The sequence below is a fragment of the Bubalus bubalis genome, chromosome 2 (assembly GCF_019923935.1).
Source record: "Bubalus bubalis isolate 160015118507 breed Murrah chromosome 2, NDDB_SH_1, whole genome shotgun sequence".
NCBI lineage: Eukaryota > Metazoa > Chordata > Mammalia > Artiodactyla > Bovidae > Bubalus > Bubalus bubalis.
This window is the reverse complement of record NC_059158.1, coordinates 41,865,367-41,886,609: the sequence shown is the minus strand read 5'-3', so window position 1 is coordinate 41,886,609 and position 21,243 is coordinate 41,865,367. Positions and strand designations below refer to the sequence as shown.

The window sequence follows — 21,243 nt, the reverse complement described above, 5'->3', positions numbered from 1 at the left end:
TTGTGTGGTTTGATTTCTATACAGGTTCACCTAGGGGAAGTAATTGTGCTGATCATAGGACCTTCCGTTGGGTCTGGTCTCTGCAACAGTCATTTCGAATTATAAATTAGTAGATGGACATTTGACTCAGGGAAGAAAAGTGCTTACCCTGTGGGTTTCAGTGTTTTGATTACTATGACAATATTTTCTCAATGTAAATTAATAATTTGATATGATTATTATAAATTAGGTTCATGGAGGATGGTTATTATGGGTTCAGCTGAAAAGTGGATCCATTCTAGGAGTTTTGGCAAAATCATTTCTGGATCTTTTCAGTCACGGATAATCAGATCACAAAGTGTGGAAATTTCAGCAAGGAAGACGCCTCTTGTCCTTTCATTCCTTTAATAACTTATGGGCCTGTTTGTCTGGTGGGGACATTAATAATAGCATGAAAGTGTTCAGTTTCTAAAATCTGAACACTAACTCTGTGAATAGAATATCCCTGTGACTGATTCATGTCGATGTATGGCAAAAACCACCACAATATTGTAAAGTAATGAGCCTCCAATTCAAATAAATAAATTATAAAAGAAGAATATCCATCTTCTGCCTCTTTTCTTTATATGTTAAACATAGATTTAACTTCAGTTCCTTAGCAATAAGTAAATAACCGAGATGGAGACTTCATATACCTCCTGTGATTCTAGCACTGAACTCACCAATGGACATTTGATGACATGATCCAAAAATTCCATAAATAACTGAAGCACAGAAAGCTGCATAAGAGACATTGAGAGGAGGAATCAGATGCCTTGCCAGCAAACCAAGCATCAGGACTGAAAAGCAAGATAATTTAAGTAAGCAAAGGTAGCCTGGCTTTTTAAAGTCACCTGAAATAAAAACTGTAAAGAATACTTAAAATAAAAGTAACCCATGTACACAGCTGAATATGGTAACAGTATCATTTGGCATACAGCCCTTAATTAGTACTTTTTATGATCGGCTTTGATTTCTAGCTTCTCTTCCTATTTTATCACATGTTTTTACACTTGAATTCTAAATCATAGGCTTAAATACCTTTCATGTGAATCATGGAAAGCAAACATCAAAGCAATAGGACCTTTAATCTCAACAGCTCAGAAGCAGCCCATTCTCATCCTCAGTCTAGTATAAGAAGGCCCTAGGAATCCTCCAGGGTTGGAGATAAAGCTAGACGGCAAAGCAAAAATTGTCACACTTAACTGACTTGACTCCAAGTTGGTATGTGTTGTCTTTCTTTCATATGCCAATCACTCCAGCATCTTCCTTCAGCTCCTTCTTCAGTATTTAATTTCTTTTCTAAGAAGCACTATGAGATTTTGGAAATTTTGAGGCAAATGGACTGACCTACATGGTGTCATCATTTGATGTCTCAAGTCCACAACTCCTGCCCTGAGCAACTCTCTTCAATTTACATCATACCAGTGTGCTCATCAGAAATCAATTATGAGTCTAGTGAGCCAAATTTATTGTCTTAAACAAGCAATGCTTTGTTGACCCACTTCAACAATGGTCAACTCATGGCCAATCTTGTTTCATCAATGTCTTCATTCCTCTCCCATCCCATAATTATTTTGAGGCAAATCCAAAACATTAAGTCATTTCATCTGTAGATATTTTTAGTATATGTGTTTTAGGAAAAGGGCCTCTTTTAAGTACAATATCATCATCATACCTAAGAAACTAATAATGGTTCTTTACCATTATCAAACATCCAATATTCAAATTTCCCTGACTTCTCATATATAGTTGTGCTTGTAGACCACCTGTAAGATAATCTACAATGACTAATTGGTAATCAGGTCCTTGAGTGAGTTTCACCCCTTAAGTGTGAAATAACTTACTTCTCTTTTTAAAATTTATTTATTTTAATGGAGGTTAATATACTTTACAATGTTGTAATGGTTTTTGCCATACACTGACATGAATCAGCAATGGGTATACATGTGTTTTCCATCCTGAACCCTCCTCCCACCTCCCTCCCCATCCCATCCCTCAGGGTCATCCCAGTGCACCAGCCCTGAGCACCCTGTCTCATGCATCGAACCTGGACTGACTATCTATTTCACATATGATAATATACATGATTCAATGCTATTCTCTCAAATCATCCCACCCTCGCCCTCTCCCACAGTGTCCAAAAGTCTGTTCTTTACATCTGTGTCTCTTTTGCTGTCTCGCATATAGGGTCATCATTATCATCTTTCTAAATTCCATATATATGTATTAATATACTGTATTGGTGTTTTTCTTTCTGACTTTCTTTGCTCTGTATAATAGGCTCCGGTTTCATCCACCTCATCAGAACTGATTCAAAAGGATTCTTTTTAATGCCTGAGTAATATTCCATTGTGTATATGTACCACAGCTTTCTTATCCATTCATCTGCCGATGGACATCTAGGTTGCTTCCATGTCCTGGCTATTTGAAACAGTGCTGCGATGAGCATTGGGATACACATGTCTCTTTCAATTCTGGTTTCCTTGGTGTGTATGCCCAGCAGTGGGATTGCTAGGTCATATGGGAATAACTTACTTCTATTAAAAATAAATAGGCTACAACAAAAATGATAAGATGTCACTTTTGAGATTGGGTTGCAAAAAGACAGTGTTTTCTGTCTTCACTGCTCTCTGGCTCTCGCTCTCTCTTTCATTTAGGTCACCAGCTGCCAAAGTTGACCTCAAGGGTGTGCTACCTACGCAGTCACAGAGTATCTTGGGCTTAGAAGGCTCCGTGCTTGAATTAATGCCCTACTCTGATCATCTTGAAAAATACTGGATAATTTTTGAACTAGGGAATCTGCATTTGCATCTTGCACTGGGCCTCACACATCAGTTGTTCCTGCCAGAGGCCATGTTGTGAGGATACTCAAGCAGCCATATAGAGGCCGATATGGTGGAAAACCCAAACCTGCCAGCAAACATGAGTAGCCTGGAAGCTGATCCAGCAGCCTCAGTAGAGCCTTGAGATGAATGACAGTTTGACTGCCACCTTATGAGAGACCTTGAGCCAGAGGTATGGCAGGTTTGGGGTGATCTTTAAAAAAAAGTTATTTGCTATTACATGTGCTTTCTTTTGTGGTTATTATACTTTTTTTTTTTTTTTAACAAACTTTGTGTTTACATCAAATGAAGTCCTCACATTAGTTGACACATCTCTTAAGTCTTTTGTAATTTATGGTTCCCCTTCCACATTTTTTCCCTAAGCAAGTCTCTATTGACTGCAAGTAACAGAAAACCAGTTCAAATCAGCTTGAGCAAAATAGGAAAAAAAATTTTTGCTGAACAGCACGGTTTGCTGGATCTTAGTTCTCTGACCTGAGCTGGACCCGAGGCTCATGGCATTGAAAGCACTGAGTCCTAACCACTGGACCACCAGGGAATTTCCAAAATAGGGAATATATTAAAAGAGGACAAAGGTCAGTTGGACCTCATCAGAGGCTGGAAGCAGAACTAAATAGCCATCAGGATCCAGGCAGCTGTTTCCCCATTCTCTTTGTCTACAGGCTTATAGTCTCCTGTTTTGTTCCCAGTTTGAGGGCCTCGATGAACAAGACTTCTATGTATATTCTTGTACATGACTCTAGGTGCATAAGTGGGTAAATTCCCTCGAGATGATACACCCTGAAGCATAACTGCTGGGGCATTTAACAGAATATGCGAAACTGTTTTCCAAATGGTTGTACAATTTACATTCCCACCAAAACTATGAAAATTCTCATTATTTACATCTGTATTATCACATGATATTATCAGAATTTTTATTTCAGTGGGTATGAGCTAGTTAATTTCCACTTCCACTTCTTGTATTACCAATAATGTTGGTCAATCTTATTGCGTAGTTTCTTATAGATTTGTAGGAATATATATATATATATATACACACACACACACATACTTATATATATATATATATTATAGATTTAAGTCCTTTGTTGGGTAATCTATGGTTTGTTTTTCAATCTTCATTGTGTATTCTTTTTTTTTTTAATTTTGGCTGCACTGGGTCTTCATTGCAGCCCCACAGCTTATAGGATCTTAGTTCCCCAACCAGGGATCAAACCCACATCCCCTGCATTGGAAGGTGGATTCTTAACCACTGGACTATCAAGGAAGTCCCTATCATGTCTCTGAATAAACAGAAGTTCTTAAGCTTTATTTAATTTAAACTTGCAATTATTTCCTTTTAGGCTAGTGCTTTTTGTGCCTTGTTTAAGAAACATTTTCTACCTCAGGTCCATAAAGATATCCTCCTCTATTATTCAAAAAAGTATTTATAGTTTTGTCTTTCATATTTGGGTCTTTAATCTACCAGGAATAGATTTTTGTGTATGGGTGAGGTAGGGGTCTAAAAAATTGTTTTCATATAAATATTTAATTTATATGAAATATTCTGTTTCACATCATTTTTCAAAAGCCTGTTTCTATAGTGACACATCTGATACAAACCATGCAGTGTATACATGTGTGACTCTTCTGTTCCGCTGCCCTAATTGTCCATTTCTATAATACCACACTGTTTAATTACTTTTTTTTAGTAATTAGTAATATTTTGTAATAAATTTAATAATCCCCATTTTATTGTGAAATATATACATAGAAAGTACATTAAAATAGATGTTGAGTTTAATAAATATCTATAAAACAAACACTGATGTTACCACCTACTCAGATCTTTCATCCCAACCCCATCCCTCCCCACAGAAGTATTCATTATTTTGACTTTCGTGATAATAACTTCTTTACTTTTCTTTATAGTTTTACCACTACTGTACAAACCTCTAAACAATATAGTTTAGTTGGTCCCACTATTGAAGTTTATATTAGTGGGATTATAATGCATACAATTTTTATTTCTGCTTATTTTTCTCATTATTATATATATAAGCATCTTCCATGTTGTCATGAGTTGCTTGAGAGCACTCCTGTTCCTTCTGTGTATTCCAATATATGTATATATGAATGCTTATTCATTCATGCTACTTTTAATTGACATCATCTTAAACATTGTTACTTTATATTCAGTCTTGATAGCTGGAGATGCAAGTCCTCCTATGTCATACTTTAAGAGAACTTGCCTGTTCTTAGAAAATGTTATCTTTCAATTAATTTAGGCCCTTATTAATATTTCTCAGTAAAGTTGTACATTAATAATTTCTCTGTAGAGGTCTTGTACATCATTTCTTAGTTTCATTACAACTTATTTCATATTCACTATGCTTTGGTGAATGATATTTAAATTTTTTTTCCACATTTCATTTCTTGCAGGTATGAAAGAATATAATTGATTTTTATTTACACATCTTGTACCCAGCAACCTTAACAAAATCTTATTAATTATATCAATTTATCTGTAGATTCTTTTGAATTCTCTACATTAAAAAAATCATCTATGAATGATAAAGTTTTATTTCTTTGAAATTGCTATTAATTTTTTACCCTTTATCTTGCTTGAATACACTGCCTCTGAATTCAGTATAATGTTGAGAAGCTCTATTTACTCTTTTTAAGGCAATTTTTAAAAATTTAATTTTATCTGTGGCTGCACTGGGTCTTCATGCTGCCCGTGGGCTTTCTCTAGTTGGTGTGAGTGCTCCTCACTGTGGTGGCTTCTCCAGTTGTGGAGTATGGGCTCTAGGTGCCTGGGCTTCGGTAGTTGTGGCACACAGGCTTAGCTGCCCCGTGGCATGTGGGATCTTCCAGGACCAGGGACTGAGCCCCTTGTCCCCTGCTTTGCAGGCAGACTCTCTACTACTGGACCACAGGGAAGCCCACCCTATTTACTGTTTACAACCAACATGTGGTGTGAAGACTGAGTCTTTTGAAATGTAGGGTTTCAAACCAATACAGGGAAGATAAGAGAATTTCTTGGCAACAGCCCGAGAACCAAATTGTCTAAGTCTTAGTTAAGGTTAGGCTGTGGAGAAATAGAGGGAAACCAAGTCTCTAAACTTTCCAAAACCTTAAAAATTTTTTAAATTTTGAACTAAGTTTAGACTTATAGAAAAGCTACAAAGATAATAGCACATTTCCATATAATGGGAAAGAAGTACGTCAAGACTATATATTGTTATCATGTGGAATGCTGGGCTAGATGACTCACAAGCTGAAATCAAGATTGCTGGGAAAAATAATAACCTCAGATATGCAGGTGACATCACTTTAATGGCAGAAAGCAAAGAGGAATTAAAGAGCCTCTTGATGAAGGTAAAAGACTAGAGTGAAAAAGCTGGCTTAGTACTCAAAATTCATAAAATGAAGATCATGGCATTTGGTCCCATCACTTCATGGAAAATAGATGGGGAGAAAGTGGAAACAGTGACAGATTTTATTTTCTTGAGCTCCAAAATCACTGCGGATGGTGACTGTAGCCATGAAATTAAAAAACACTTGCTCCTTGGAAGAAAAGCTACGACAAACCTAGAGAGTGTATTAAAAAGCAGAGACACCATTTTGCTGACAAAGGTCCGTCTAGCAAAGCTATGATTTTTCTAGTAGTCATGTATGGATGTGAGAGTTGGACCATAAAGAAAGCTCAGCGCCGAAGAACTGATGCTTTGGGACTGTGGTGTTAGAGAAGACTCTTGAGAGTCCCTTGGTCAGCGAGGAGCTCAAACCAGTCAATTTTAAAGGAAATCAATCCTGAATATTCATTGGAAAGACTGATGCTGAAGCTGAAACTCCAATACTTTGGCCACCTAATGTGAAGAGCCAACTCATTGGAAAAGACCCTGATGCTGGGAAAGACTGAGGGCAAGAGAAGAAAGGGGCAACAAAGGATAAGATGGTTGGATGGCATCATCGACTCAGTGGACATGAGTTTGAGGAAATTCTGGGAGATGGTGAAGGACTGGTGTGCTGCAGTCCATGGGGTTGCAAAGAGTCAGACACGACTGAGCAACTGAACAACAGCAATATATGCCTTACCTAGATCCCTCTAATGTGAATACTGTACATAATCATAGTATAATTGTTGGTATCAGGAAATTAACATTAGAAAATAACTATTAATAAATACTTTGCTTCAACTTCAACAGCTTTCCCCCTAATTTCCTTTTTCTGTTTCATAATTCCATCCAGAGTTCCCTATTTCATTTAGCTGTTATTTCTCCTTAATGCTAATATCTGTTATAGTTCCTCAGTTGTTACTTGTCTTTCTTGATTTTGTCACTTTGGACGAGTATTGAGCTATTTTGCTAAATGCCCCTCAGTTTGGGGTTGGGCTTCCCTGGTAGCTAGGCTGGTAAAGAATCTGCCTGAAATGTTGGAGACCTGGGTTTGATCCCTGGGTTGGGAAGATCTCCTGGAGGAGGCCATGGCAACCCTCTCAGTATTCTTCCCTGGAGAATCCCTATGAACAGAGGAGCCTGGCGGGCTATAGTCCATGGGGTCCCAAAGAGTCGGACATGACTGAGAGACTAAGCACAGCACAGCATAGGCTCCTCATGACCATACCAAGGTTAAATGTTTTGGATGCGAACACTACAGAAATGATATTACGTCCTTCTTAGTGCATTATATCACAGAATTCATGATCTCCAAATGTCTTACTATTGGTGATGACAGTATTGATTACTTGGTAAAGGTGGTTGCTCCCAGGTTCTCTATTGTAAAGTAGTGAAGGAGTTAATAAATATCTTGAGGAAGATATTTGGAACTATACAAGTCCTGGCTTCCCTGGTGGCTCAGATGGTAAAGAAGCTGCCTGCAATGTGGGAGACCTGCATTAGATCCTTGGGTCGGGAAGATCCCCTGGAGAGGAAATGGCAACCACTCCGGTATTCTGCCTGGAGAATCCCATGGACAGAGGAGCCTGGAGGACTACAGTCCATGGCATCACACAGAGTCGGAAACAACCGAGCAACTAACCCTTTCACTTTTCAAGTCCTGTTACAGTTTGCCAACTTTTACCCACTGACTTTAACCTCTCTTAGTGGATTTTACCTCCAACAAGTATTACTATAGTCTTTTATTAATGGTGATTTTCTATTTTCTTTTACATTTATAAATTGGGTTCTACTGTAAGGAAGAGCTAGCATGTTTCAAATAAGGTTTTCACTGTGCAGTATTTTTAAAGATTTTTTTAAAAAATCTTAACTGAAGTATGACTCAAACCAGTCAATTCTAAAGGAAATCAATCCTGAATATTCATTGGAAAGACTGATGCTGAAGCTGAAACTCCAATACTTTGGCCACCTAATGCGAAGAGCCAACTCATTGGAAAAGACCCTGATGCTGGGAAAGATTGAGGGCAAGAGAAGAAGGGGGCAAGTTCCAGTATTGCTTCTGTTTCATGTTTACATTTTTTGGCAGTGAGGCATGGGGATCTTAGCTCCCCAACCAGGGACTGAACTCACACTCCCTGCATTGGAAGGTGAAGTCTTAACCCCTGGATGGCCAGGGAAGTCCCACTGTGCAGTACTTTTGTTTCGTTTGAAGAAAATTATTGTTTGGTCCTACTTGTTTAAATGCAAGTAAAACTTTCTAACTGTTTACACTACAAATTATTTCATTATTCATACTACTTAAAATAACACACAGTCCCTTAGTCAGCAAGAGTTGCTTGGATTTACTCATTCAGGATACTTCCCTCGTGGCTCAGACAGTAAAGCGTCTGCCTACAATGCTGGAGACGCGGGTTCAATCCCTGGGTCAGGAAGATCTCCTGGAGAAGGAAATGGTAACCCACTCCAGTATTCTTGCCTGGAAAATCCCATGGACCAAGAAGCCTGGTAGGCTACAGGCCATGGGGTCACAAAGAGTCAGACACGACTTCACCTTCACTTTCACAGTTATGTAATCATTATTCAACAAATATCTTGAGTACCAATTATGTGCCAAATACTGTGCTAGATGTTAGGTATAGTTATACACCCTAATGTTACTCTTATTTTGGTATGAAATTATACTGATGACTTGGAAATTTAGCAGAGAAATGTCCTCAAACCTTGACCAAAGTGAAGGATCTTTGATAAGTGGGGTTCAGTAGTGGACTCACAGGTCAAGGTACAAGAGTTCAGGTCTCTCATTCCAGAACCACAGGAATGCTCTAAAGACGTTCTGATACTTTCCTGGAAGTGAATACACTTATACAAATGGACCGTTTTGGTTTGTGTCTGCCGTATGGAAATAAAAAAAAAAAACAAAACCTAGTTACTTAGTTGGCTGCACCGAGTCTTAGTTTCGACACCTGGGATCTTTAGTTGTGACACGTGGAATCTAGTGCGCTGACCAGGGATCAAACCTGGGCTCCCTGAATTGGTGGTCTTAGCCACTGGACTATGTGAAGTCCCTGCCACATGGAAATTAATGTAATCCATGGAGCCCATGCTTTGCAACAAGAGAAGTCACTGCTATGAGGAGCCCACCCACCACAACTAGAGAGCAGTCCCCACTCACTGTAACTAGAGAAAGTCCATGCACAGCAACAAAGACCCAGCACAGCCAAAAATAATTAATTTAAAAATCTTTACTCTTTTAAAAAACAAAAATTGGCTGCATTGGGCCTTGGTTGTGGCGTGCAGGCTCAGTAGTTAGCGTGTGTGAGCTTAGTCACTCCATGGCATATGGGATCCCAGTTCCCTGATCAGGGATCGAACCCAAAATGCCTGCATTGCAAGGTAGATTCTTAACCACTGAACCACCAGGGAAGTCCCTAAAAAACCTTTAAATAAAAAAAGGTGCAAGGGATCTATTTTTTTTTACAAATTAATGTGAATCTATAGTTAACTCAAAATAGAAAGTTTAATTTAAAGATACTGACAATATCAAGTGCTAACAAGGGTGTGGAGGAACTAGAATTCTCATATATTGCTGGTGGGAATATAAAATGGTAGGTTCAGCCACTCTGCATAAACAGTTTGGCAGTTTCTTGTAAAGTTAAACATATACTTCCCATATAACCAATAATATCACTCCTGGGGTATTCACCTTGGAGAAATGACAATTATGTTCACACAAAAACCTGTACATGAGTGTTCACAGCAACTCTGCGATGGACCCAAACTGGAAACAAAATGTCCATCAATAAATGAATGGATAAGCAAACTGTGATACAGTCATATAATGGAATATTGTTCTTCAACAAAAAGGAATAAACTATTGACGCACACAGCAGTTTGCATTGATTTCATAATGCTGAATTAAGGATGTCATCCTTCAGAAGTTATATATTATATGAGTCCATGTATACGACATTCTGAAAAAGACAGAGCTATGGTGATGGAGAAGAGATCAGTGGTTGCCAGGGGTCAGAGGTCAGCAGACAACGTGACTAAGAAGTGATGGTACAAGAGAGTTTGGGGGCTGATGGAACTGCTATGTAGCCTGGCGGTGGCAGTGGTTATACAAATTTATACCTGTGTTTTCATTCACAGAACTGTAAGAGGTAAGTAAATTTTACTGTAAGATAATTATTTTAAAGGGATCCCTTTTCCCCACTAACAGCCCTTTTGCCAGAGTTGGATTTCAGCTACCATTGGCCCCTTTCACTACATTTGTGATCATAAATTTCAATCTTGCTTGGTTTGCCCCCACAAGAATAGAGAAATGGAAGTGTTTAAAGACTATGGAGGGAATTGTGAACTGAATAAAGGAGGGGCTTCCCTGGTGGGTCAGCAGTAAAGAATCGGCCTGCAATACAGGAGCCACAGGAGACGTGGGTTCGATCCCTGGATTGGGAAGATGCCCTGTAGGAAGGCAAGGCAACCCACTCCAGTATTCTTGTCTAGAGAATCCCACGGACAGAGGAGCCTGATGGGCTACAGTCCATAGGATTCCAAAGAGTCGGACATGACAGAAGCAACTTAGCATTCACTGAGTAAAGCGTTAACACAAAATCCTCTCGCTGATAAAGCTGATCTTGGGTTAGCTTTCTAGCTGTTTCTTTGGAAACCTGATAATGGTGGAATGTCAACTGTGTCACCAAGCAATACGAGTTATGGTAAAAAGAATCTGATTAGTATATTCTAGCTGGACCAAGGCTGAATGAAAGATTAGTATCTGGTGGGAAGCCCTAACTCTGAGCTTCTCAGAGCACAATGACACTTGCCACTGGACATGTCACTATGGGATCCCTGGAGGCATCAGCTATGGGAGTTATAAGAGGTGTTGGTTCCTACTTGGGAAACAGGACTTCTAAAGCCCAGATAGCTCCCCTACTTATCTAAGTGATCTTGTCTTATATCTGAACTGCCACTTGTAAGACCAAAGAGTGGGCCCCTGGGCTGCTGTGTGTGACTTGCTAAAGAGAAGTTAGCATGCTGGGTTTCTTATTCTTCACTTTTCTAAGTAAAATCAACGCCAAGTGAGGTCTATTGGAGTCCTGTGAGTATAAAATGACTAGTTAAGGAAAAAATGACCATGAGCAGGCATTACAAGAATTCAGGGTTCTAAACTAAACTGAGACTTTTGGAACCACCCTCGAAGAGTTAGAAATTTGGCAGGTAAGGAAACAAATGGTAATGATGTGAATGGAAATCACTTTTTTTTTTTCTATTTATCTAGCACAAGTAACTTGTTTACTCTGGATAAGTGATATATTGTCTGTGGGTGAAAAGCCTTTGTATCTTTCTTACCTTGGGGAATTTGCACAAGACCAACACTTATACCAGCAAGTAAGTCTCCAAGAAGCCAATCTTTGAATCGATAGAAACACATCCACTCTAGGAAGGGAAACACTGTAAGCAGGCATCTTCGGAACTTGTGCCATGAGCATCTGCGAGAAAGAACAGACTTAAGTTCTCCGAAGAAAAAGTCCACAGGACCAAGAAAAGCCACACCCAATACTTTCTTCCTCCCACACAACAGAGTTTTTTGTTAATACCACTGACATGTGGACATATTGGACTGGCTAAGTCTTTGTTGTGAGGCTGTCCTGTGCACTGTAGGATGTCTAGCAGCATCTCTGGTCTGTATCCATTAGATGCCACCAGCATCCCCTCCCTTAGTCTTAATAACCAAAAATGTCTCCAGGCACTGCCAAATATTCCCTGGGGGATGGTATCACCTCCAGTTGAGGATCAGTGCCATACATGATAAGAACTAAGCCTTATAAGGGCTTCCCTGGTGGCACAGTGGTAAAGAATCTGCCTGCCAATGCAGGAAACATGGGTTCGATTTCTGGGTCAGAAAGATCGATGGGTCAGGAAGATCCCCTGGAGAAGGAAATGGCAAGCCACTCCAGTATCCTTCCCTGGGAAATCCCATAGACAGAGGAACCTGGTGGGCAATAGTCCACTGGGTCACAAAAGAGTCAGACATGATTTAGCAACTCAGTTCAGTTCAGTTGCTCAGTCGTGTCCCACTCTTTGCGACCCCATGAATTGCAGCATGCCAGCAAAAGCCTTGTAAGTCTGGTATACAAATCAGGTGTGCAGTTTTATAGAATGTTTGAAGAAAATTCAAGGTGCCAAAATTTACCAGTAGAAAAATTGACTTTTATGGCTTTCTCTTGGTAAGGACAGTTTTCTGACACGTGATATTGGTGGGTGGCAGGGAATTAACATATTCATATCATTCCTGTATACTAAAATTTTTACCAAGCATTAACTCTCCATGGCTTTGACCTGTAATAAAGAATCTGCCAGTAATGCAGGTGCAAGAGACTCAGGTTTGGTCCCTGGGTTGGAAAGATCCCCCAGAGAAGGCAACCCACTCCAGTATTCTTACCTGGAGAATTCCATGGACAGAGGAGCCTGTCAGGCTACAGTCCACGAGGTCGCAAAGAGTCAGACATGACTGAGCGACTATCACTTTCACTTTCATGTAGAAATTTATGGAAAATATATAATATGGAGTCTTGTGCTTATGGCATTAGCCATGCAAAGAAAAGGCCTTTTATCTTTTTTTTTTTTTTTTTTTTACCTTTTTTACAACAAGGCCTTATTATCTTTTAGCTCAGTGGATAACAACTAGAGGGCATTTTGTTTCCCAAGGGACACCTGGTAATGTCTGGAGACATTTTTGATTATCACAACTGGCATCTAGTGGATAGAGGTCAGGGATCAAACATCCCACAGTGTACAGGACAGCCCTCCGTAAGAAATGATTTTATGGTCTAAAATGTCAATGATCCTGAGATTAAGAAAACCTACTTTAACCTTCAGATCATCTAAAACAGCAGAATCACTGTAAATCAATCAATCAGTTAATCAGTCAATCCATCAGTAAAACTTGTACAGTTTTAAATTGCTTTTTGCTATTTATATCTTAGGATGGGCTGAAAACAAAGAGTATGGAGATTTTTCATGTATGAGCTATAGCTGAATAACTGGGATTTGACCATAGCAACAAATGTAACTTTAGTGTATGCAAGGCTAAAATGTGTGCTCAGAAAAGAAGAAATTTCAACATGCTTGTCTCTCACAACGATGAGCATTACTGTCCCACAAGGAAGTTAAGGTCAAATAAGTGCAAATGTTTTTGCCAAGGTCACAGTAATAAGTGTGGGCAGAACTGGGGCTAGAAACCAGATCTCCTGATTTTTAATCAGTGTTCTATCCACTCTGTTACCACTACAGTTCCTATTGACAGTGGTCAAATGCAAGACCATAGGTTTTCAGAGAATGTGCATTAGTAGGTGCTCAGTCGTGTCCAACTCTTTGTGACCCCATGGACTGTAGCCCACCAGGCTGCTCTGTCTATGGGGTTCTCCAGGCAAGAATACTGGAGTAGGGTGCCATTTCCTACTACAGGGGATCTTCCTGACCCAGGGATCAAACCTGTGTCTCTTGCACCGCCTGCACTGGCAGGCAGATTCTTTACCACTGCGCCACCTGGAAAAAGCCCCTGGAAAGAATCCCGTGTTGTGATTCTTATGAGAACCCCGGGGTGTTAGGCAGGTGTAGAGAGTGTGCTTTCCAATTATGGCCCTCTCTGTGGGTGGCGGGGGGAGCAGACCACAGCATTGGGACAATTTGTTTCGTATCTTGTCCAGGGTTCCTTCCTTTCCATGTGCCACTTGACCGAAGACCCGCCACCCTACGGAGAACCATCAGAACTCTTTAGCATGCCAGAAAAATAAAATGGACTTGGAATAATGAGGACCTAAGATGGATGGGAATCAAGGAAGGAGCTGGAGGAATAGAAATTGAAGTTGGTGGAGGAAGAGTAAAAGCACTTCAACATGAATCTAGGTCTTAGTTAAGGCATCTTAAAAGTGAGGGATGTGAGAGTTGATGTAAAAGCACAACGGAGCACTCTAAAAGAAAGAGTATTTCAATTGCTAACCAAAAGGGAAAAAATGAAGGGAGAGGTGACGTTTCTTGAAGAAAGGAAGAGATGAAGTTAAAGATTATAATTTTTTTTTTCTTTACTATTTTCTAGCTGCTTTACAAATACTCTCTAATCCTCACAATCACCTTGTAAGGTAGGTGCTATTATCATCCCCATTTTATAGATGAGAATACTGAGGCTCAGTTGGGTTGGATAGCTTGCTTAAGGTCACACAGTTGGGAAGCAGCAGGACTGGGATTCAAAACCAGGCAATCTGGCTTCAGACCCTTGCCCTTAGCCACAGCGCTGGGCTACCTTTCAGGTTAAAATTCAGAAATAGACATAACTGTGTGCTTTAGAAGTAAGGAATAAGAACTGTTATAAAAGCCCATGGGAGGCAGTGCAGGTCAGATTTAAATGTCTAAGGATAGGGCAGCTGGAGGAGAATAAGGCTGAAACTTCTTTGGTAGTGCCTGTTTATGATGAAGTATAAATTAGGAAAAGATTATGCTTTCACAGGGGCTTCCCTGGTGGCTCAGAGGTTAAAGCGTCTGCCTGGAATTCTGGAGACCAGGGTTTGATCCCTGGGTCGGGAAGATCCCCGGGAGAAGGAAATGGCAACCCACTCCAGTACTCTTGCCTGGAGAATCCCATGGACGGAAGAGCCTGGTGGGCTACAGTCCACAGGGTCGCAAAGAGTCAGACACAACTGAGCGACTTCACTTTCACTTTTCATGCTTTCACAGAGCAAAGCCAATGCGGCTCCCAAGTGCTCTCTTTGTCATATGACCTCTGACCCATCCTGGAGCAGAAAAAATGAGAGTTGCAATACAGGACAGGGAAGGGACATCCAAGACCACAACTTGCAAAAGGCAGGATATGGGCAAACGAGGAGGTTCAGAGGGAGGTAGGTCTGCAATAGGGCTGCGTGGAGGCCTTCCTCTCTTATCACCTGACACATGCCAACTGTGGGTGATGAAACCAAGGGATGACAGGGGCTAACAAATGTGCAGTGTGAGTGAGGACCGTCTGAGTAGTTAGGGTTAATGTAATGATGCAGGTCACAAGGGGTTTTTAACCAAGGGGTCTCTGGAGGAAATTCGGGGGGTATGTGACTTTAGGAAAAATGATATCTTTATTTTCACTAACCTCCTAACTGAAATGTAGTATTTCCTTCAGTTATGAATGCTGACAACAAACTACAGCTGTTATCAGCAGAGTTTTGACTTTGTCACCAACTGAATCACAAATATTTTCACATTTCACTAAAACTGCTGCAGATAGCTTAAGATATAATTTATACTCATCACTACTTAGAAATTACAGTTATTACCCCCAATTATTAAGTATCATGATTTTTGTATTTTTTTATATGTTGATAACTATACTTCATAATGCTATGTATTTTATGCATTTTTAAATATTCTGGCCAAGAGCACTTAATGGGGAAAGAATGGACTCATCAACATATAGTGCTGGGAAAATGAGATAGCCACTTGGGGAAAAGTGAAGTCAGACTCTTACTTTATATCACTTACAAAGTTTACTCGGAATGCATCAAAGATCTAAATTTAAGAACTAAAACTATAAAACTCTTAGAAGAAAACATAGGGGAAAATCTTCATTATCTTGGATTTCACTACAGTTTCTTAAATAAGACACCGAAGTCACAAGCAAGAAAAGAAAAAAAATAGATTAAATCTAATTTCATTAAAATTAAAACTGTTGTACACCAAAAGACACTATCAACAGGCAACCCACAGAATGGGAGGAAATATTTGCAAATCACATGTCTGATAAGGGTTTAATATCCAGAATAAATAAAGAACTCCTACAATTCAACAACAAAAAGGAAAAAAAAAAGTCTAGTTTTTAAAAGGGTAAAGGAATAGACATTTCTCCAAAAAAGATATACAAGAGACCAATAAGCACATGAAAAGACGCTCATCATATTTAGTTATTAGGGAAATGCAAAAAAAAAAAACAAAAACACCCTACAATGTGATACCATTTTACACCTACTAGTATGGCTATAACAATAATTTTTTAAAAAGGAAAATAACAATTATTGGAGAGGATTTGAAGAAATTGGAATACTTGCTAATGCTAATGTGGTGCAGCAACTGTGAAAAAATATTTCTCAAAAAATTAAACGTAAAATTGTCATTTGATCCAACAATTCCCCTCTTAGGTGTATACCTAGAATAATTACAAGCAGGGACTCAAACAGATACTCCTATGCCTAATACTCATGGTGGGATTATTCATGACAGCCCCAAAGTGGAAACAATCCAAGTGTCCATTAACAGATGAATGGGTAAACAACACAAGGTCTATACTTACAATGGAATATCATCAGCCATAAAATGAAGTACTGATCCACACTACAACATCATGCTAAGTGAAATAAACCAGACGTGAAAGACAAATATTGTATGACTTCACTTAAATGAAGTATCTATAATAGGCAATTCAGAGAGACAGAAAGTAGAAGAAAGGTTAGCAGAGACTGGAGCGGGGGTGGGGCACATGGGGAGTTATTGCCTAATGGGTACAAAATGTCTGTTTGTAGTGGTGAAAAAGTTTTGGAAATAGATAGCGGTAAGGGTTGCACAACATCATGAATGTCATTAATACTGCTGATTTGTACACTTTAAAATGGTTACAATGACCAACTTTATGTTGTATATATTTTACTACAAAAAAAAATGTTAAAAAAATTATTCTGAAAAGAGGTTCATTAGGTCTGATAGATAGCTAAAAGGTTCAAACACAAAAGCAGGTTACAAGCCCCTGAACTATGGAACTTACATAGTTGTTCTTGCATCATTAATTAGTCCACCATGGTTGCTTTTTGTTGTTATTGTTAGGAGACTGGCAACGGTGGTTAATCAAACAATGTATTTTTAAATATCATCCCTGGATGCTGTGGGGGACAACTAAGGTCTTTATGCCAAGTTTACAATCAAGAAGGTGATACAAGAAACTTCCCTGTTGGTCCAGTGGTTAAGAATCTGCCTGCCAATGCTGGGACATGGGATTGATCCCTGGTAGGGGAAGATTCCACATGCCTCGGAGCAGCTAAATCCATGCACCACGCTACTGAGCCCAAGAACCGTAGAGCCTCTGTTCCACACCAAGAGAAGCCACCGCCGGGAGAAGCCCACGCACCACAACTAGAGAGCAGTCCCCACTGGCCGCAACTAGAGGAAGCCCTTGTGCACCGACAAATATCCGGCACAGCCATAAACAAGAAATTAAATAAAAATTTCAAAAGAAGGCGATAGAGGACAAACCACACACACAAAAATAAACCCACAAAAAACAACTGAAGAGAAATTATGCTAGGGGTTCTGATGACAGGAATTCAGAAGAGGAAAACAGAAGCAGGCACCAAAGGCAGCAAGTAGTTTTGGGGCTGCCAGCGTGGCCGCGGCTGAATGACCGCACGCACGCACCTGCACTGCACGTGGTGACTGACGGTGCTGATGTCGATGTCCACGTTCCCAGAGGACGCGGTCTTCTTTCTGTGCTCCTGTTGAAAGTTTTCCTCATTGTACACGTCTCGCTTCACATCGTATGTGAAAGAACTTTGCCTGTACCTAGAGGAAAAACTCTGGAAGCTCCTATCTGGCTGCATTGTTCCTGGAAGAGTGGAAAGAAATTGAACAAATGACATTTAAAAAAAAAATCTAGATCCTTGACACGCTTTTATGGAGATAAAATTTCCATATAATGGTAGCATATCTACAAAACATGGGAAAGAATCCACAGGCAATGCAGGAGACACAGGAGACGCAAGTTCCATCCCTGACTTGGGAAAATGCCCTGGAGGAGGCATCTGAACCCACTCCAGTATTCTTGCCTGGAAAATCTCATGGACAGAGAGGCCTGGTGGGCTATAGTCCATGGGGTCACAAAGAGTCGGACACGACTGAGTGACTAAGTATACCTACATAATGCATCACAGTTTTAGAAAACTTTCTCATTTAGTGTATAATTTTATACCTAAAACAACCCTATAAAAAAAGCAGGTGTACAATGTATGGCAAAAACCACTACAATATTGTAAAGTAATTAGCCTCCAATTAAAGTAAATAAATTAAAAAAAAAAAAAGCCAGGTGTATATTCTCATTTTCCAAATGGAGAAACCAAAGCTTGAAAGTATAAACAGCTTTGGCTGTTGAATATTTACTCAGGACTAGAACCCAAATGTCCAGCTAGAAAGCTTAGTTTTATTCATATGTTGTTCTGTTGCAGGGAAAAGATTAAGAGGCAAAAGTATAACCACTAATTTTCATTGAAAATGCTAAAGGTTAAGGGATCAACATGGGGTTTTCTAACTCCCTTCTTATCTAAATAGCATCCATCATTATCCCTTTATCTTTTCCTTTTCTTCACCAAACTTAATAGTGCCTGACTCAGTATTTGTTTGTTCATTGTCTGTTTCCCACACTAAAATAGAATTCCAAGAGGCAGGACTTTGTTCCAGGCCCAAATACTGTGTGACATTTAGTAGGCCCTCAACAAATATTTTTTGAATGATGGTCAAGTATCTAGTTAGTGGCATTATAACGTAGCAGAAAAAGCATGGCACAGGATATCAGGATTCTGGAGTTCTAACTCTGGCTTTTTCTTTTTTTTTTAAAAACAACTAGCTGTATGACTGGGGGCAAGTTTCTCAGAAACTGAGTTTCAGTTTCCCTGTCCATAAAATGACATGGTTCAACCGTATGATCTCTAAGGGTCATGAAAAGTGAAAGACAGTGAAGTCGCTCAGTCATGTCCAACTCTCTGCGACCCCATGGGCCGTAGCCTACCTGGCTCCTCTGTCCATGGGATTTTCCAGGCAAGAGCACTGGAGTGGGTAGCCATTTCCTTCTCCAGGAGATCTTCTTGACCCAGGGATCAAACCGAGATCTCCCTCAATGCAGGCAGACGCTTCACTGTCTGAGCCACCAGAGAAGCCTCCTAAGGGTTATATCAAACCTTAAAAATATGTACTATTATCTTGCTTTTTTAAAAAGAATGAGAAGAAACAGTTAATGAGGATGAATATAGTTCCATCTCTTGGAGAAAGTGTAACTGTTCTTGATCGTCTGTGTTTTTGAATAATAAAAAGGGCACACAGCTAATATTCTTCCACATAAATGTAAAAAAGTAGATCTATATTTATCATCAACATCACATACAACAATCATAGAGCACTTAATATATACCAAGCATTGCACTAGATGAAATATTTCTTTTAATTCCCACAACAATCCTAATACTACTTTTGAAAGTGAAAGTGAAAGTCACTCAGTCGTGTCTGACTCTTTTCGACCCCATGGACTATACAGTCCCTGGAATTCTCCAGGCCAGAATACTGGAGTGGGTAGCTGTTCCCTTCTCCAGGGGCTCTTCCCAACCCAGGGATTGAACTCAGGTCTCCCACATTGCAGGTGGATTCTTTACCAGCTGAACCACCAGGGAAGCCCGAGAATACAGGTGACAAAACTGAGGTTTTGGAAATGTTAGGTAACTCAGCCATAGTTATACAATGTATTTTTACTCTCAAAACATAGGGTAGCAGGCATGTACTGTATAACACTATGAACCAATGATCACAAATCCAATAAAGAAGTGAGAGTATAGTTAGGGAATACAGAAGGGGATGGAAGAGCTGCTTTACAATGTATTACTTGAGAGAATTAGTACTCTGTGTCTTCCAGAAAAAAACAGAACTATACACTAAAACGTAAGTAACATTTTTGCCTTTGTTTACACCGCCCATAGGAATACTGACCCATCCTTCCTTACTTTCCTATGTAATCTTACAATAAACTTCCATGACTAGAATCTATCTGTTCCTGGCAACTAAAAGAGCCTAATTAACCTGCTTATTACATTGAGATTATAAAAACTGCCATCCTGGGACTTTCCTCGTGGTCCAGTGGTAAAGAATCCTCCTGACAGCACTATTTACAATAGCTAGGACACGGAAGCAACCTAGATGCCCGTCGATGAGTAAGTGCATAAAGCAGTTGTGGTACATATACACAATGGAATATCACTCAGCTATAAAAAAGGAACACATTCAAGTCAGTTCTAATGAGGTGGATGAACCTAGAGCCTATTATACAGAGTGAAGTAGGTCAGAAAAAGAAAGACAAATACTATATATATTAATGAAAATACATGGAATCTAGAAAGATGGTACTGATGATACTATTTGCAGGGCAGCAAAGGAGACACAGACATAAATGACAAACTTTTGGACCCAGTCGGGGAAGGAGAGGGTGGGATGATGTGAGTGAGTAGCACTGAAACATATACATTACCATATGTAAAACAGACAGCCAGTGGGCATTTGCTGTGTGACCCAGGGAACCCAAAGCTGGTGCTCTGTGACAACCTAGAGGGGTGGGATGGGGAGGGAGGTTCAAGAGACAGGGAATATATGTCTACCTGTGGCTGATTCATGTTGATGTGTGGCAGAGACCATCATGATACGGTGGAGTAATTATCCTCCAATTAAAAATAAAATAAAATTAAAAAAGAATCCACCTGCCAATGCAGGGGACGTGGGTTCCATCCCTGGTCTGGGAAGATTCCACACGCCGTGGGGCAGCTGGGCCTGTGCACCACAGCTGTTGAGCCTGCACGCCCTAGACCCTGTGCTTTGCCAAAAGAGAAGCGACCACAATGAGAAGCCCGTGCACCACAACTAGAGAGCAGCCCCTGCTCGCCTCAACTAGAGCAAGCCCGTGGGTGGCAACGAAGACCCAGTGTGCCCAATAAGTAAATAAAAATAAAATGTAAAAAAACTGCCATCCTGGGCTAGATGGAGAGTCTAGAATCCAGCACTTTGTTTCTGAAATGTCACGAAGCAGGCAGGAAGCAGGCAACGTATGGACAAGCATAATGGAAACAGTGGGCCAGGGAAAGGTGGCTGCGGCCACTCCGTTCTAGCAATTATTGTCACGGGGGATATGGGGCTCAGGATGGCCAGATCTGATCTTTCCC

General features: G+C 40.0%; 1 protein-coding gene across 6 annotated transcripts in view; it reads right to left on the bottom strand.

Moving 5' to 3' along the window:
- Window positions 1-21,243, bottom strand: part of SLC26A8 (solute carrier family 26 member 8) — an 89,712-nt gene that overhangs the window by 61,634 nt on the left and 6,835 nt on the right. For 4 of the 6 annotated variants that reach the window (XM_025270972.3, XM_006050388.4, XM_025270976.3 and 1 more), the window contains 3 exons: window positions 17,693-17,879; window positions 11,597-11,736; window positions 702-818 (listed from right to left, as the gene is read on the bottom strand). In XM_025270972.3, coding sequence (XP_025126757.3) covers window positions 702-818; window positions 11,597-11,736; window positions 17,693-17,879 — 444 coding nt within the window. The remainder of the gene's footprint in view (window positions 1-701; window positions 819-11,596; window positions 11,737-17,692; window positions 17,880-21,243) is intronic. The other 2 variants (XM_025270978.3, XM_025270985.3) reach the window with 2 other exon arrangements.